The sequence below is a fragment of the Balaenoptera borealis genome (genome assembly GCF_965194805.1).
Source record: "Balaenoptera borealis genome assembly, chromosome: 4".
Lineage (NCBI taxonomy): Eukaryota > Metazoa > Chordata > Mammalia > Artiodactyla > Balaenopteridae > Balaenoptera > Balaenoptera borealis.
This window is the reverse complement of record NC_138861.1, coordinates 56,173,352-56,192,189: the sequence shown is the minus strand read 5'-3', so window position 1 is coordinate 56,192,189 and position 18,838 is coordinate 56,173,352. Positions and strand designations below refer to the sequence as shown.

The following is an 18,838-nucleotide window of genomic DNA, read 5'->3' as shown; positions in this document are numbered from 1 at the left end:
ACCTCCCACGCTCGGGGTGGGAGGGCGGAAGAAGATTCTCAGGGGAGAAGCTCTGGAAAACCAGCTTAGAAATGCAGCGAGAAGTCCGTTAGCGGGCGTAAAGTTGTTGGCATTTTTAAGCCCCCAGAGTGACATACCAACTCCTGGCCGAGATGACAGACACCGCGCACAGCCAGCGCGAAAACCGGTCCCCGGGCCACCTCCCTGCTCGAAGCCAGGACCCCAGGAGCCAGGCCTGAACCCTCCCGGCCAGGACCCCAGACCCGGGATTCCGGACCTCGCTCTCGTCCCCAACACCCCCCTCATCGCCTCCCCCATCCCCCCTCCACGTGACAAGAGCCGGAACCGTCACTTCCGGCGGCGCAGGCCACGCGCCTGCGCGGGGCGCCTGGCCTCAGTGAGCGGTCGGCAGGGGCGCCGCGCCACCAACGGCCTCGAGTGGCGGGCGGCGCGGGTTCGGCTGGGGCGGCAGCGGTGCCGCGGGATGCTGTCCAGAGGGTGTGCGGCCTGAGCGGACCAGCCCACTCCGCGGAGGGGCCGGCCGCCCCGCCCCCTTCGCCATCTCCCTCTATTGCGCCCTCCTCCGGGACTCGCGGTCCGGGCGCCTGGTGCGGCGGCGAGGGCTCCCGGGGCACTGGCGGAGGCGGCCGCGTCGCCCTCGCACTCGGGCCCGCCCCCTCGCGCCCCGCCCTGTCCCCGCCCTCCTCGCCGCCCTCTGCGGGAGCCCGGCAGCTGCAGCGGAGCCGCGGAGCGGGCGGCGGGGCCGGGGCAGTGCGCTCGGCGCGCGCGGAATGTGAGGCTCGGCGGGCCGTAGCGCGCTCGGACGCTCGGACGAGCGAGGGGCGGCGACCCCTCGCGGACGCCCGGCCGCGTGCCGGACCGGGCACTCACCCTCTCGCTCGCCCTTGCGCGCGCCCCGCGCCCTCCAGCGCGCCGGCGGGACCATGAAGAAGTTCTCTCGAATGCCCAAGTCGGAGGGCGGCGGCGGCGGCGGTGGAGCGGCGGGTGGCGGGGCCGGCGGGGCCGGGGCCGGCTCTGGTAGCTCGTCCGTGGGGGTCCGGGTGTTCGCGGTCGGCCGCTACCAGGTCACCCTGGAGGAGTCACTGGCCGAAGGTACAGGCGCCTGGGGAGGCTCGGGCCGGCAGGTGAGGGAGGGCTGGGGTGTGGCGGTAGCTTCTCCAGGTCCTCGCCCGCTTGTCTTCTCGCGCTCCCGGCTCACTCTAACCCCTTCTGCCTCCTCTGCCTGGCCAGCGGGGGCTCTTAGAGTAGCTCGGGCTCTCGCTTTTAAGTCGGCTTTTCTCGCCGCCGGCAGCTCTGACCCGTGCACAGTTATTTCAGTACGAGTTTGTCATTTTCAGTCCTTCTTGACGCAAAGAAATAAATAGGAAACGTCTTAGCGAGTGCTGCGGTGTCGTGATTGGACCAGTGACTCATTAGAGGGTCAGACCGAGCAGGATTGGGGCTTTTCTGTCCCCGCTGTGGCTCAGGGGGGTGTCAAGCGTTGGCCTCACCACTCGCGACGCAGGGCACAGGACTCTGCAGCCCCGGCTGTTCAGCCTGGGTTTGCTCCTGCTCAGTCATCAGTTGAAAAACAATTTATTTCTGTGCGTGCGCGTGATGGAGGTGATACTTTGCCCCAAATTCAGTTAGTAGGTTGCTTTGGGGGAGCAGGTAAACTTGAAGTCCACTTATCTTTGTTTTTTAGAATCTTCTCTATCAGGCAGGGTGCTAGTCATACCCTTTCGGTATGTCTTCTTTGATAAGACTTTAAAAGACGATATGAAAGCAGGTTAACTTTCACTTGAGAAGTTTTGTGTTCGATTCTTCATTATCTTTATCAGACTATGTCAACAGTTGAGAGTCTGCTTACAAAAAAGTTTGCTCCATTAAAAAAAAAAGATCCTACACTTTTAGTTTTGTATTTCTTGTATAATTGGCTTGTAAGAAATACTCTTGTTTTATTGCATGCTTCACTGACTTGAGTTTTTAACTGCAGAATATTACAAAAATACTTTACAATTTCTCAAGAAGTTATTTGTTGATAATTTGCCCTTTTAAGTTTCAAGATTAAGAGAGAAGAAACCAAAGACAGTAGTTTTGGTTCTCTGAGGGTCAGTTGTTGATGTGGTTTGGAGACAAGTAGACTGAGATTCCACTTGTGTTTTTTGAAATGCCATAAACAATAGCAAATTAGTACAAAAGAAAAACCTGAAGATTTTTGTCTATAAAATATTCTAAAGAGAAAGAAATCTTGAATTATTCAGGATGGATGTCATTGTTTTGCAAGCCATTGCCCCTAATAATGAGCCTAGCTGAACCTTAGGTGGGAGGAGGATCTTTAGCTTGTCAAATAATGAATGTATGGTAATTGGTGTTGATAGACAGATTTACCATGCTGTAAAAGTTCCTAGTTCTTTATTATACGTTAACTTCAAGTGTTTGAGTTGTAGATTAAGCTATAGGTTTTAAGAAGACATGGCTGTTAACTCACATGCTGTACTTCTGTTTTTGAATTGTTGTAGTAACTAAAGGGTGGCTTGAATAACACTACTCACTTCATTTCACTAAATCCCAGATGGGTCTTTTACTTAATAAGAAATCATTGACATTTCATCAAGTTAGACTTTGGTAGCTTCTACCGCTGCTCCACGCATGTCTTGTCATTACCCTGAGCAAACCATTTTCAATAAAAAAGAAGTAATTTTGGAAAATGCAAATACAAATGAATTTCAAAAGGGGAGTGCTCAAGCACACACACACACAAAATTTAAAAAGATGTTTCCGTCACTAATGTCACTATTAGAGTGTTCCACTTACTTTTGCCATAAATTTGTCATTTCTCTTGGAAAAATCCGTAATCAAGTGCTAGGAGGAAGCAAGCGTTGAACAAACTCTTTTGGAAGATGGCACTTCCCCAACGCGACACCCCAGCTCCTGGAACTAGGCTTTTGGCCTTCCCCAGAGGGAAGGCTGAGGCCTAGGCTTTGTTCCTTGTGTATTTCTTCTATTTTCAGCACGCGCACCACGGAAATCATCTGTATTCGGTTTACTTTTTGATCCTGACAACATATTGTTATTTCATATGCTTAATATCATCTCTTCTTTCTGAATAAGTAATGCTACAATTTAGATAAGATGTTTAAGCACAAACGTGGTTTACATTCAAGAATGATCCTTCAATAATTTACAGATACATTTGCCCAATTGTAAGATTAGGGCAAGTGCTTGTGAAAAGGCGTTACTGTAGAGTTTAGAGTACCTGAATTGGGGAGAGGTGTACCATTGAGTGGGAAAAGGGTAGAAGCAAAGACAGGTCAAAAAACAAACTTAGTAGATTTTACATTTTTGCTTTGTGTCAGTGTTGTTTAAATAGAGGCAAGACCCTGTAGATGCTTTGTCCTGAGGTGTTTTTGCCATGCTACTGCAAATATAGGCAGCTTGCTCAGAATGACCTCTGCAGTGTCTTTGAGTCTTCAGTAAGCCTGGTGTGAGTGCTGCCGCCCCCCTCTTCAAATACATACTTGATTTTCATTATCCACGGTAGTCACGTTCTATAAAGTCGCTGTGACCAGTGATTTAGCAAATACTGAATCAGTGTTCCTAGGGGAAATAGTGTCAGGGTACCGCAAGCCTGTGTTTACAGCATTTTTGTCAACCAGTCACTATATAACCTTGTTTTATGTGTGTTTCTGTTTAAAGACACCTTGTTTAGTATATATTGTTGACTCGTTAACATTGAACTAATGGTCAACAGTACTGTAACTCAAGCCTAAATGAAGCTTAGTGAATACACAGATTTTCTCTGTAAGGGACATCATAGCCTTCTTGCACTAAGAAACGCTAGATGGACAACACTTGGGCACTACGCTTGGGGGCTCTTTTAAACAACAAACTCACCAATAAAAAACACAAAAATGAGAAAAACATGACACTACATAGACCTTGAAAAGGGCCCTTGTTTATAGCAGTGAGAGCTGAAACAAGGCAGAGCAATACCTCGTTGATTCCAGCTGGCTTACTCAAAATTTTCACCACTATGCGCATGTCTGCAAATAACTATGAAAGTGCCATTGTATTGATTATGGGATATTTTATTGATTTCGGGGATACAAATAAATTTTAGCAAGTAAGCAAGTTTACAAATACGAACTCTCCAAATAATGAGGATCAACTATATGTATGTATGTATAGGTATGTGTATGTATGTATATATTTACGTGCACATACATGTTTTATATATTATATATATTTAAAAACCCCACATTCTCAGGGGTATACTTATGTTCTATGTTATAACTAAACTATTGGTGTAGTTTCCTTTCTGAAATATTATACACTTTGTATCATAATCTCTTTCTAGTTAAGTATATAGATGTTTGAAAATGCTGACAACTTGCATCTTTTTAGTTCTTGCTCAAAGTTGAGAGGACTGATATCACAGTGGGCCATTTTTATGGTTTTCCTCGAAAACAATTTAGTTTCAGGAGTGGAATTTCAACTTCGGGCTATAGAAAAGAGGCAGAGCTATATGTGAATTTTAGCTTGAAACAGTGTCAAATTGTCAAGCACATATAATTCAATGTAACCGTCCAAGTTTTTACTAAAACGTAGGACTGCTTTTGGATCGTATGCCTCTGTAGACCTTCAGTGCTAGTCAGAAGCATTTAATATTGATTGATAATGCGAAGAGTGGGTTGTCAAGTAGACTTTTTCCCTTAAGTGTCTTTGGTAAAAAGCGGACTTATGGGGAGCGTGGAGAGCAGGACACCATCCAAAATTTGTTGACATAGTCTAATCATGAGGTTATGGGACTGGATAGGAGTGGTATTTTGAATACGATTGGATGCATAGGACTTTCTGACATGGGCATGGGGGTTATTGGCACTGTCAGTAATTGGAGGCCAGGAATTTACTACAGAGTTCTGTAAAAGTAGCTCAGTAGCTCTCAGAGTTAACTGCTTAGAGTAGGGTGAATTTAGGCTAGGTGTCAATTCTTATTGTTAATTTTACAGGAGGGTAGTAAGGTACATGTGATCTTGTAGGATAAATCAGTAAGAATCTTTAAGCATGGTATCTCATTTGCAGGAATTATCTGTGGCTACCCAGTAACATGTAAGTAAAAGTTCTTGAGAGATAACAAAGCAGAGGGGAGGATTTAGTAAAGATATCAACAACTGTTACTATTCCCCAACTATTTATTAAATGCCTTTTTTTTTAAATGCCAGGCTCTGTATTAGGTGCTATTTATACAGCAGAGAACAAAACAGGTATTTCTCTGGCATTATGGAACTTACAGTCTAGTGGAGAAGATAAATGTTAAACAGAATTAATCAGGTTAATGTAGTTAACAATTTTGATAATTGCCGTGAGAAGAAAGCATAGGGTTTTATGAGAGAATAACTGATTCAATTTGTATTGGAGGATGAAGGAAGGCTTTTTTTTTTTCTTTTTGATATTTTAGCAGAAATCTGAAGTATGAGGAGAGTTAAGTAAAGGCAGAGGTATGAAGGTGGCGTGGTATGGAGTATGTCATGAAGAGAGAAACTCCTATGTGGGGAAGAGTTTCAGGAACTGAAATATGTCCAGAGCTATGGACTATCATGAATGAATCACATGGAAGAAGGATCCAAGGTGGTTTTGGAGAGGACCGGGATCCAGGTCTTTGTATGCCATGTTGGGGATTTTAGATTTTGTCTGAAAATGCAATGGGAAGCTACTGAAGGATTTAAATTAGGGCCGTGACACGCTCCGATTTGTATTTCCGTAAGATCATGGTGTTTGCTCTATAGAGACTGTTTAAGAGGTATACAAATTAGATGATTAGTTAAGATGATGGCAGTGGGGATGGAGCCTGATGTTACTAATGCTTGAATGGGAAGACCTGGTTGTGGATTGGATGGAGGTGGATGTTGTAGGAAGTGTGAAGAATGACTTGCTTATGTACTTCTTGGATGAAGGAGGTGCTATTTATTGAGATGGGGAAGAGTAGAGAAGGAACAGGTTTGGGGATGGGGGGGTTTGGGAGGATATCCAGTAATTCCAGACATGTTTAGTTGAGATACCTGAGAGGGGAAATGCATGTCAAGTGAGAAGTTGAATATATTGTCCAGTACTCAGCAAAGGTGTTTGGACTTAGACACGTACTTCTGATTGGTGAGCATTTGGCTGTTATTTTAAGCCCGGGAGAGGATTGGTGTAGGCAGAGGGTGTAGAATGAGAAGGGGAAGGCTCTCATGAAGGACACCTGTGGAACATTGGTCTCAGACATTAGAGTTTACCAGAATCATTTATTTGGAGGGCTTGGCAAAACACAGATTGTAGAGCCTGACCTCCAAAGTTTGATTTTGTATGTCTGGGCGGAGCCCGTAATTTGCATTTCTATCAACTTGCTCATCAATGCAGATACTGCTGCTCCAGGAACAGTGCCTTGAGAACCGGTGATTTAGAGTAGGCAAAGACTGAAAAGACTAAAAAGGAGCTGCCAGAGAGGCAAAGGAATACCAGGAGACTCCGATGCCTTGAAACTCAGGAGTGAAGGGGAGGGAGGGAACAGTTGTGTTGCTGAGAAGTCATCTTACTTGGTCACGTGTTTTTGGCCAGGCATTCATGATTGTCCATGCTCAGTCATTCACCTACCTTCTGAGTCTTAGCTGTGGTTATTTCCTAGTAATGCTTTTTGCTCCAGCCACAGTGTGCGCCTCTCCTCCTTGCCCTGTGATTGAATCCTCTGTTTGCCTTTCACTCTGCTTGTGGCTGTCTAATCCTAGCTTCCTAACTGCTGGCTGTGATCACTCCCTTCTTCCTGTGGACATTTGTAGCTGTTTGCTTTTTTCCCCCTTATCACATTTAATCTTTTGTCTTGAGATGCAATTATGTAAGCACTTGGAAACACTAGGGAGGTTAATTATTGTTCCTGTCTCAAGGCCCCTAGCAGATAGTAAAATTCTTGAGGCTGAAAGGACTCTGTATTAATTGCTTTTTGTGTCATAAAAATTGCCTCACTGTATCATGGACATTCAAATACTTTTCAAAGGAAATGATTTTTGACTTTTTTTTTTTTTTAAACCAGAATTCTTTAATAGAATTTAAGACCTAATTTGCGAATTAAGAAGTACCAGTGGAGGGCTCTTTAGTTCTTGTCCCCTCAAAGGTCTTCTACTTATGTCTGGGGACCCTGAATTTTCTACTTTGGTGAAGACAAAGTTTCAAGACAAAGTTTGTTTAAGGCAAAGTGTTGTTTAAATTAGCTTTCTTGAAACAGCAAAGAAAGAATAATGTGGATGCCCCCTTAAGTCATCTTTCTCTATTGACATTATATTTTTCTTTATTTAGCAAAGGTGGCTGAGTTAAAAGAAGGAAAGTATTTTTACATGCAATTGTGAAACTGTTTTATATTCTGCAGTTGATTTTGACAGCCTTTTTTGGATGGAGAGCTTTTTGAGGACAGGGTCTTATTTATTTATCTCTGTATCCTTACTTCCTGTCCAGGATTTTTTTGTTGTTGTTGAATTAAACTATCAGGAAACATTGTTTCCTTTTCTGTAACACGTAGTTAATACCTATTATGAAGATCAGTAGGTAATGTGTGATATTGACAAGATAATTTGTGACAGTACCTAACAGTGCATGCCGGATCTCTCAATCAATATGGCTTAGTTTTAGGTTCAGATTTAGTTACAAGCTTTCAGTGAAATCTGATTCTGGCATTGTAGTACTTGCTTTTAGATTAGGTATTACATTTATCCTGAATTAAGTTTCACGTTTATGTTTGTAAAAAATCTGAATCATTTTGATTAGGTAATTATTATATGGCATTCAGTCACATATGATTTTTATGTTACAATCAGCTGTATAGAATTTTGACCTTGATAGCAGCATATGCTTTCACAATAATATTTAAGTAATTTGCAGTAAAGGATATTACATAGAATCTTATTAACAGATGCTTCTCTTTTAGGTTGTTTATGTTATCATTGTAGGGATAGCGGCTAAGATGTAAATTTGATTGTCTGCTGATATGTTTTCTCTAGAGGTGGCAGTTTTATTCAAGGACAAGATACTGACACTAAAACAATTCCCAATTTTCAACACTTCAAAAGTATGTAGTGGAAACTATACATTTATGTCCAATAAAGGGGCTAAATTGCACTGGTATGTCAAATTTCTTTGCTTTTAGCTGTAGTCAACTTTGTGTGCTTAGGGCTGAGCAAATTGGAAAGGTTGTCTTTGGTTATTTTAAAAATAATGGAAATAAATTAATACTTGTTAGTATTTTTCCATTATGGAGTGTGCAGGAGGGATAAATAGAAAATTGATGTTGTTAGTACTAAGGAACATACTAGAAGGTAGAATTGATGTCTGTTCTTACATTGATTCCTGATCTTCTTTAGTGTTCTTTACTAATCTTGTGTATTATCTGGGGTTCTCTTTCACCCCTTCTCTCCGTGTTTTTTTTTTTTTTTTTTTTTTTGGTCAAAGCTTAAAGTAGAACATACACATTTATTAGAACACGTTTGGTGGCTATCAAAATGATTAAAACCTTGATCTGGAATTCTGACATTAAGAGTCTGAATGGCAATTTCAGTGCTGCATAAGGTTTCATCAGCAAAGGCTTGAGACTGCTCATTCCCTGATTTTTTATCCTGCATCCATCTGGTGAACCATTTATGTACCCACAAGCCACTGTTTTTAGGGGACTCAGTTGGGACATTGAGTGGTTAATGACTGAGCCGTTTTAAATAGTTGGGCACTTAGTTAATTTGGAGATTCTCTGTCTCTGTATGTATCATCTTTACAAATGAGATCAGTCAGCACATTTCTGCTAAGTTTCAAAACTCTCTGTAGGAAAGTGGTTGTCGGGCCTTTCCACAGAGGGACTTTGTTTTTGGAATTTTGGGTTTGTCTTAGAATTCCAGTAACATTAAGGGCATAGTTTGGGACGTAACCTTTGGAGAGGCACTTTGCAATGGATATTATTTTAAAATGTGAAACAATTGTCGCTACTAGTTTTCCTATTTTAACATTATATTAAAATTTGAAATGATGCCTTCTTGGAGGCAACTATTAAAAAAAAAAAAAAGGCAGAACTTGGAGTCGGGCCAGCTGCTAATCCCAGTCAATGCCACTAACTCACATTGTAACTTTTTTTTTTAACTTTTTTGCATTTACTTTATTTTTTAATTAAAAAAATTTTTTAAATTATTTTTTAATGTTTTTTGGCTGCATTGGGTCTTCGTTGCTGTGCGTGGGCTTTCTCTAGTTGTGGCGAGCGGGGGCTACTCTTCATTGTGGTGCACAGGCTTCTCATTGTGGTGGCTTCTGGCTTCTCTCATTGCCGAGCTCTAGGTGTGCGGGCTTCAGTAGTTGAGGGTGCGTGGGCTCAATAGTTGTGGTGCACGGGCTTAGTTGCTCTGCTGCATGTGGGATCTTTTCTTTCTTTTTTTTAATATTGTGAACATTTACATACAATTAAAGTTCTTCAAAATCAGAATTTTTCAGAATCATCAATATACCATAGTCTACCATTCCAATACAATTTTCTGTTGAACTTTTTTCCAGTTTTTGACATTATAAATAGAAAGTAAAGAACATCCCTGTGCAAAACACATTGTCCACACATTGTGACATTTTGACCTCAGTTTCCTCAAGGAAAAAAAATGAAGTGGGTAAAGATGAACCTGTAACATCTTTCTCCATTTTAGCATTCTCTGATTCTGTCTATATAACTGAATTTTACTTCTCCTGGTGATAAGAGAGGAGCATGAGAAAGGAGGGATAATGATGAACAATTTTAGGATTGAGACTGTAATGAAAGGATTGTGTTTGATTATCATGCATTTGAGGTTTATTTATTTATTTTTTTTTAAAGGGGACGCTATTTATTTATTTATTTATGGCTGTGTTGGGTCTTCGTTTCTGTGCGAGGGCTTTCTCTAGTTGCGGCAAGCGGGGGCCGCTCTTCATCGCGGTGCGCGGGCCTCTCACTATCGCGGCCTCTCTTGCTGCGGAGCACAGGCTCCAGACGCGCAGGCTCAGTAGTTGTGGCTCACGGGGCTAGTTGCTCCGCGGCATGTGGGATCTTCCCAGACCAGGGCTCGAACCCGTGTCCCCTGCATTGGCAGGCAGATTCTTAACCACTGCGCCACCAGGGAAGCCCCTGCATTTGAGTTTTTTGGCAAACTTCAGTATAGGGTAGCAATTTATTTTTTATTCCACGGTATAAAGTTATTTCTTAATCATTGGAAAAAAGTCTTTTCTAAGAAGTTGTCTTATGTGGTAGCCTTAAGGTAGGGGATGGGTGCTCAAATAAAATTGTATGGCATTTCAGAGTACTATTTAATTTCAAAGGATGTACGGCCTTAGTTGCTGCTTTTGTCATTTTAGTAATTTGTGTTCTCCAAGTGATTCATTTATAATATATGTATTTTAGAGGGTATCTGGAAGTAAAGAAACTTTCTTGTTTTTCAAGTTTTTATTTGTAAAGAATATATGAGGAAGGGTATGGTTATACTTTATCTGAGTGAGTTTTCGGATAGAAAATTTAACCATGATATGTGTGAGGAACGTTACTTTTTGTTTCCAGTGCTGTCAGCTCTAGTTTGGGTCCCTAATACTTCTTAAAGAAGTACGTTCTTATGTGGACTATCCCTCCCATTTTATGCTCTTTACTCACCAAATCAACACTTGTATTCCTTCAAATTTATTCTCTCTGAAGTGGACTTCTGATTATGTCACCCTCTGATTTGCCTAACCAAGTGAAGTGCAGACTCATTACTCTGGGATTCAAGGTCCTCTGTAATGTGGCTCCAAGCCCCTCTCCAGCCTTAATCTCTCACTCCAACCCTAGGTGTATATCACTATTGCATATGTACTTGATATCTTCGGCACTTCTCTGATGCTTTCTCATTCCTGTTTTTCAGCTTGTGCTGTTACATTTGCTTAGAATGCAGACACCTGCCTCCCCAATTCTGTTGAAATTGGATCTTGCAGAATACATTTAAAATACAGTTAGTTATTTGCAATCTTTATTTTTCCATGAAACCCTGTTTGCAACCAAATGAGTGTAATTATGCCTTCCTTTGATGCCCTGTGTAGCAACTCTTGCTCATATTGCACTTATTTTACACAGCTTTGTTCTATTCCAAGAAAATGTCTAATAAAAAGTTTCCTCTGCTGCAAGATTAAAAGCTCCTTTAAGGTTTGGCTTATGTTCATCTTATATCTCTTGCAGTGCTGTACTCATGATAGGTATTCAGTACATTTGTAAGAGATTGAGTTTTTGAACTGAACAGCAGTCAGAAGGCCAGTAAAAATTTACTGTAAAACAATTGGATAGCAACCAGAGTTGACATATCCTGCTGTTCAGTTGATATTTAGGAGCAGATTGGCCCTGTTTTTCACGTTGTGTCCCTTTATAGAAATTAAAATAAGTAGATATATTTGATGATAATGTAGGTACAGTATTATCTAGATGGATGAAAAAAATACAACCAGATTTATTTTTGGATTTCTAGCCTGTTTTATTTTTGTTATGATTACAGGAACAGTACATCTTTGTTTTGTGCGTACTACATTGCTCTTTTTATTAGGTATGACTCTCAGAAATATTCCAGCCTGAGTTCCCTTGACCTATGGCATCTTTAAGAAAGCCACTACTGTGGGACAGAGAGAGCAAGCTGAAGAGGCCTAAAGTATGTGCTCTGAGTAGCTGATCTTAAGAAAGTAATAATGTTGGAAATGATCAAGTGGCTATGGCTTTCTCTTGAGTGGCTGATAAGTACCAAGGTTTAATGTGACAGCCAGAATCTAAGAGAATGAGAGATTCGCAAGAAGGGGGTCTCATCTCCTTAATGCTCTGTGTGAAGGAACATATGATCATTACTTTGGGAAACGCCTCTGACTAGTCTGTGATATCAGAGGTGATCATTTTCTAGGTAGAGAAACATTGAATTTTTAATTTTTTTTTAGATTAGGAAATTTGTAAGCCTTTAGTGTAACAGATCAGAGGGTAAAAAACCAAGTCCTTATGCAGTTTTCTTAGTAGCTAATCATTATCACCCTCAACATTCTTCTATTTCTTCTTTGGTTTCCTGGAAGAGAGGTTTCCAGCACACTCCTTCGCTTGCCTAATTGCTGTATTTACTTATTTTCCTTAATTTTTTTGTGGCTGGGCCATTGTTCAGGCTGGCTGGAGCTTTTTACATACTTAAGTATTGTCTTTTGAATGAGATGGTCAGTGGTTAGTCTAAATTTTAATATTCATTCTGGAATCATTAAGATATTAGTACTAAAATGACTTACACATAATATAGTAAAATATTTTACTTAGTGAATGTTGTCAGGACTATTTTTCTAGGGAGTGGGATTATGCATCACTGGTCATGATCCACTTCTTCATTCTCTGGCCTGCATAACACAGTCTCTCCTACTGAATGTTAATGGCCTATCTATTCTTTGTGTACAAAAAAAATGATGCCACTGAGTCATGATCAGTAGGATGTGTGTCTTGAGTTATTTTTCCAGAAGTAGGATGAGTATGTGCTTAACTGTGCTTAGGCTTTTTAAAAAAAAATTAATTAATTATTTAATTTATGGCTGCGTTGGGTCTTCATTTCTGTGCGCAGGCTTTGGTTGCAGCGAGCAGGGGCTACTCTCCATTGTGGTGCACGGGCTTCTCATTGGGTGGCCTCTCTGGTTGCGAAGTGTGAGCTCTAGGCATGCAGGCTTCAGTAGTTGTGGCATGCGGGCTCAGGAGTTGTGGCTCGCAGGCTCTAGAGCACAGGCCCAGTAGTTGTGACGCATGGGCTTAGTTGCTCCGCGGCATGTGGGATCTTCCCGGACCAGGGCTCGATCCCGTGTCCCCTGCATTGGCAGGTGGATCCTTAACCACTGTGCCACCAGGGAAGTCCCTGTGCTTAGGCTTTTAATAGTCTCTTTTGTGATCAATGACAGAAGTTTGTAAGATAGTTAACTAGTGTTGTACTGCAGTAATATAGACCTAAAGAGGTTTTTGTTTGTTTGTTTACCAACTAGCCTAGTTCAAATCCTAGAGAAGAGTTAACCAGATTGTTAAATCTTTGTTAATTGTTCGTCTTTTAGCAAAATATTATTTTTACAATTCTAAGGATCTCGATCCAAATTGATAGTTATATATTTTTAAAACCCAGTGAACTAGCTGTTACAGGTTTATGTTTTTCAGCTCACTGAAGTGGGAATTTAAGAAATGTTGCAGATACATGGATTGAACAAACATGTGTTTGTGTATGGCATTTTGCCCATAGTATCCTGTCTGTAAGGAATGTTAGAAGTGAGCTTGCAAGGTGCTATATGAATCCATCATGTTCAAAGTTGGATGTAACCATTTTGTTGTCCTATACATTTCTAGCATGAGAAACTCCTATTTACAGAGTTACGGTTCAAATTTGTTCTCACTTTAGAATAGTGGCTGTCTTTCTTCATAAAGGCTACGTGTATTTTAAAAGGTTATGGTGGGCCATTAGGTGTATTCTGAGGTCAATTCTATTGAGTTTTGCTTTTTGGAGGACTAAATAAAGGGATAGGGATGGTGGGTGGTGTACAAGAATCTGAGTTAAGGCAAAGACCTTCTCACCTTCCTTCAGAGAGGATCCCCAGTAGTCTATTAACTGGAGTTGGTGTTGCTGGACTAACAGTCTTTCTTTTAAAATGCTGCTGCGCCATTAAATCTCCCATAATTGTAGCAATTATCCAATTTCGGTGCCCTTATTTAACTATGAAAAAATAGAGTAAGGGATGAACCAAAGTTACACTGTTAGTGCTGGTTGTGGAGGGCAGAATTTAGGTCTCAGGACTTTAATTTAGCACTTTTTCTACCATGTGCCCTCCTTAATTGGCTCTTGCGCACATTCAAGCATTGGCCTTTGATTGGAGTGGGACTTCAAGCAGGCTTAAGGGACCAGGGGACTTTTAATATTCTGGAAGCAGCTGGAGTATTAATGGGTACCTGAGGAGTCTGAGGTGGAAGGAGGTATTCCCAAACATTTTTGAGTTAAAGTTTTCCCACTGTGCTCCTTGCTGAGGCCATCAAACTATGTGTTGCAGTTGTTTAAGATGTCAGGATTAATATGAAAAGGTTCAAAATTGCAACTTCCCCCAAATTAGTTTGTTGTCTCAGTCTAGAAAGATTCAGTCCTAAGTGAAATAATGTGTTTGAGAACTGTGAAGTAAGTAACATAAAATCACATTACTTTAGCTTCTTCATTTGAATCTAGCGTAGCAATATCTGGGAACTCCTAGTAGGGAGGAAAGTGAAAAGAAGAGAAATAGCTGACTTCTTATCCCCTACTTCCTTCTGTTCCTAGTTCAAGGTTATGGGAACTTTAAAGCTTAGCGTATGATGTGCTGTAATATCAAATCCCCTTTTGTATTTCATTTACCCAGTTTATGCTACATTTATTCAAAATAAAAAGACACAGGTTCTTTCAAGTTTTGTTTTAGATCATAGCACATATGCATCTGACTTAAGCCTGGAGTACTACACTTCTGAGTTTTTGCAGGAAATAAATTCATGTGACACCATAAAAATTTTCTTAAAAATGACACGACATTACTTCTGTGATATATGTGGCATATTTTTATACACATGCAAGTGAAAAGTTAGAATGGAATGGTCCTTGATCTATGATTTAAAAATATCAAAAGAAAATTTCTTAATATTTTTTATTAAACTATGGGACTATCACCATCATTATCAAGAAGCATTTATTTAATGTCTGTATTTTTCTAAGTAGAGAGTTTTTTTAAAAAATTGAGATATAATTGACATATAAGATTATATTAGTTTCAGATATACAACATAATAAGTCCATATTTGTATATACTGTGAAATGACCACCACAATAAGTCTAGTTAACATCACTACACATAGTTACAGAATTTTTTCTTCTGATGAGACCTTTCAAGATCTACTGTCTTGGTAACTTTCAAATATACATATAGTATTATTAACTGTAGTCACATTATATCCCCAGGACTTAGAGCTTTTTTATAAGCCAAAGTATAACCCCTCCCACCACCCATCTACCTCTAATATCTGTCTCTCCTTTACTTCAAACTTTAGAGACTACACCCCCTGATTATCTTTTCCCTCTTTTTTTCTCCATTAGTTATCTGATTACTTACTATATATTACTTACTATACTAATTACTATTAATTACTTACTATATCTATTCAGCATATCAACCTGTTTGTTTTTCTCATCTTAAAAGACAAAAATGAAAATAAAGCTTTTTTTGTGGTCTTTTCATGTCTCTTTCTTTCTGTCATTGACTTTTCTGAAAAAATAGGCTTCAGTAATGGTTCTCAAAGTGTGGTTTGTGGGCCCCAGGGGGAGGGATCCCCAAGACACTTTGAGGGGGTCTGTCAGGTCCAAATTATTTTCATGATACTTCTAAGACGTAATTGCCTTTTACACTGTACTGGCATTTGCACTGATGGTTCAAAAGCAGTGGTGGTGGTTAAAGCTGCTTTAAGACAGATCTACACAGTTGGCACCAAAATGTATTAGTAGTCATTGTATTCTTCACTGTCACATGCACTCATTTGTTGTTGTTGTTGTTTTAAAGCCAGTTTTTCTTAAGAACGTCCTTATGAAGCAGTAAAAAGTCTTTTCTCAATCTTGGCTCTTGAGTCCATGTCTTTTTTTTTTTCCCTGCTTGTGGTAAAATACACATAACAAAATTTACCATTTTAACCATTTTTAAGTTTACAGTTCAATGGCATTAAGTATATTCACATTGTTATGCCACCATCACCACTATCCATCTCCAGAACTTCTTCATTTTCCCAAATTGAAACTCTGTATCCATTAATCACTAACTCCTCATTCCTCCTTTTCCCCAGCCCCTGGTAAGCACTATTCTACTTTCTGTCCGTCTGAATATGACTATTCTAGGTACCTCATATAATTGGAATCTTACAGTATTTGTCCATTTGTGATTGGCTTATTTCATTTAGCATAATGTCTTCAAGATTCATCCATGTTGTAGCATGTATCAGAATTTCTTTTTTAAGTCCAAGTAATATTCCATTGTATGTATATATCGCATTTTGTTTAGTCATCCATCAGTGGACACATTTCGGTTGTTTTTGGCTATTGTGAATAATGCTGCTATGAATATAAGTGTACAAATATCTGCTCAAGTCCTTGCTTTCATTTCTTTTTGGTATATACCCCGAAGCAGAATTGCTGGATTAGTATGTGAAAAATTCTATGTTTAATTTTTTGAGGAAATGCCATACTGTTTTCATTGTGGCTACACCATTTTAAATTCCCACTAGCAGTGTACAAGGGTTCTGATTTCTCCTCATCCTCACCAACACTTGCTATTTTCTTTTTTAAATTTTATAATGGCCATCCAAATGGATGTGAAGTGGTGTATCATTGCAGTTTTGATTTGCATTTTCCTAAAGATAAGTGATGTTGAACATCTTTTCATGTGGTTATTACTGGTCATTTGTAAGTATGCATCTTTTTAATATGTGAATAAATGGGAAGTATACATGAAGTCCTTGCTGTATAATGAAGTATAGTGGTGTAATTGAGGAAAAGCACTTAGGTGATTGTTTGAGTTGTGTCCTGAACCTGCTGCTTTTTTCATGGAAGACTTTATTTGCAAGAATGACTGACAAACTATGGTTATTTATTTAGATTTGGGTATTTGGCAGACATTTTCTCAATTAAGTGAGCCTGTCACTGCAAGGAAAACAACTGTTTTTAATGGTAAGGTTTGAGCTTTCAAAAGAAAATTACAATTTTGGAAAACTTATATCTGCCATTGTGAACTTGACAGCTTCCCATCACTTAAAGACTTTTCTGAGGAGATAGGTGATAATATTAACAAATATGATTTTTAAATTATTTATTTATTTATTTTTGGCTGTGTTGGGTCTTCGTTTCTGTGCGAGGGCTTTCTCTAGTTGTGGCAAGCGGGGGCCGCTCTTCATCGCGGTGCGCGGGCCTCTCACTATCGCGGCCTCTCTTGTTGTGGAGCACAGGCTCCAGATGCGCAGGCCCAGTAGTTGTGGCTCACGGGCCCAGTTGCTCCGCGGCATGTGGGCTCTTCCCAGACCAGGGCTCGAACCCGTGTCCCCTGCATTGGCAGGCAGACTCCCAACCACTGTGCCACCAGGGAAGCCCGACAAATATGATTTTTAAAAAAGGGTAATGGGAAATTTGGTGAACTGTTATTTTCCAAATACATGACGTTACAAATACAAGATCGACCATTGGCTTCTAATATAACAGTGCAAAAAATTCAGTGATGTGGTTTTAGATACCATGTTGCAGTGACCTCTAAGAAACCACTAACTGTTATGTTTTGCTACAGTAGCAGAGAAGAATATCCATAGTTATTGGAAAAGACTATTAAGATAGTCTTTTATCTTTCCCTCTTCATGTATGTGTGAGGCTAGAGTTTCTTCATATGCTTCATTCAGCCAAAACCACATCACAGAAGATCTACTGCAGAAGCAGGTATGAGAATCCAGCAGTCTTCTATCAAGGCAAATATTAAAGAGCTTTGCCAAAATGTAAAGCATTGCCATTCTCCTTTCTAAATTTTTGTTTCGAAAAATACGGCTATTTTTAACAAAATGTCATCTATATTGATGTGTAATATTTTTATTATTATTTTCAATGAATTAATAAACATTAAAAAATTCTGTTTTAATTTCTAATCTGGTAAATGCAGATTGGTATAACCCACATAAACGAAAGCTCTCTGGGGTCTTCCATAATTTTTAAGACTGCAAAGGGATCCTGAGCCCAAAGGGCTTGAGAATTGTTGGGTATACATTGTATGGTCTAGCAAAACTGTGTAATACAGTAGCCACGAGCCACATGTGACTGCTACTTGAAATACGGCTAGTCTGAATTAAAATGTACCATAAATGTAAAATACACACGGGATTTCAGAGCCTGAATGTGAAAAAAAAAAAAAAAAGAATGTAAAAGATCTCATTAATTTTATGTTGATTGCATGTTGAAATAATCGTATTTTGGGTATTTTTGGTTAAATAAAATGTATTACTAAAATTCACTGGTTTTCACCTTTTTAATGAACGTAGCTACTAGAAAATTTAAAATTACATATGTGGCTCTCGCTATATTGGACATACGTTGGACAGTACTGGTCTGTAACGATGTACAGTTCAATGTGTGGACCCTACACTTTGCAGTTGGGGTTCTTCACCCGGGGTTCACAGACATCCATGTGTGTTTTTCTTAGGAGAGGGCTTATGACTCTCATCATATTCTCAAATGGATATGTGACCAAAGAAAAGTTAGGAATGTGTTGTAGAATGTGTAGACAACTTGCCTGAGTTACTGCTTGTAGTTACTTGGGCACTGCTCGTGGCTTGGATCTGGGGGAATCCCTTTCTCACACTTTGAATGGCTGGGTGAAACCTGTGGTGCTTGGGTTTTGGTGAGATGTAGTCTTGGCTGCTCAAGTTGGAACCTTGAATGAACGATCCCACAGAAATGTCTTTTTTTTTTTAGCGAGACACTAGGTATTATATAGTACTGTTAGTACTAGACTGCAGGTTGACCTGAGAACTTAATTATCACATGTAGGATTGTTGCTGTGGGAAAAATACTCTGAAACCCAAAGAGTAGTCTTAGGAGCTGTCAGAACACAGTCCACTGCTAAGTCAGGGATTTCATACATTTGATGCTTGGAATCTGATCAAATGAGTGAATTTCTTAACTTGATCATTCATAGAGGTTGAAAATAAGATATTAAGCATGTGTTAAAGTGACAGTACATTCCAAAGATGAAGTTATGGGATGCTTGCAAA

At 40.1% G+C, this 18,838-nt stretch overlaps 1 protein-coding gene across 3 annotated transcripts in view; it reads left to right on the top strand.

The window, feature by feature from the left end:
- Positions 1 to 386: 386 nt before the first annotated feature.
- The window catches only part of BMP2K (BMP2 inducible kinase), a 126,107-nt gene continuing 107,655 nt past the window's right edge, over positions 387 to 18,838 (top strand). Inside the window, exon 1 of one of the 3 annotated variants that reach the window (XM_082389332.1) lies at positions 387 to 1,113. In XM_082389332.1, the coding sequence (XP_082245458.1) occupies positions 945 to 1,113 (169 nt within the window). In that variant the 5' untranslated portion in view covers positions 387 to 944. The remainder of the gene's footprint in view (positions 1,114 to 18,838) is intronic. The other 2 variants (XM_082389333.1, XM_082389334.1) reach the window with 2 other exon arrangements.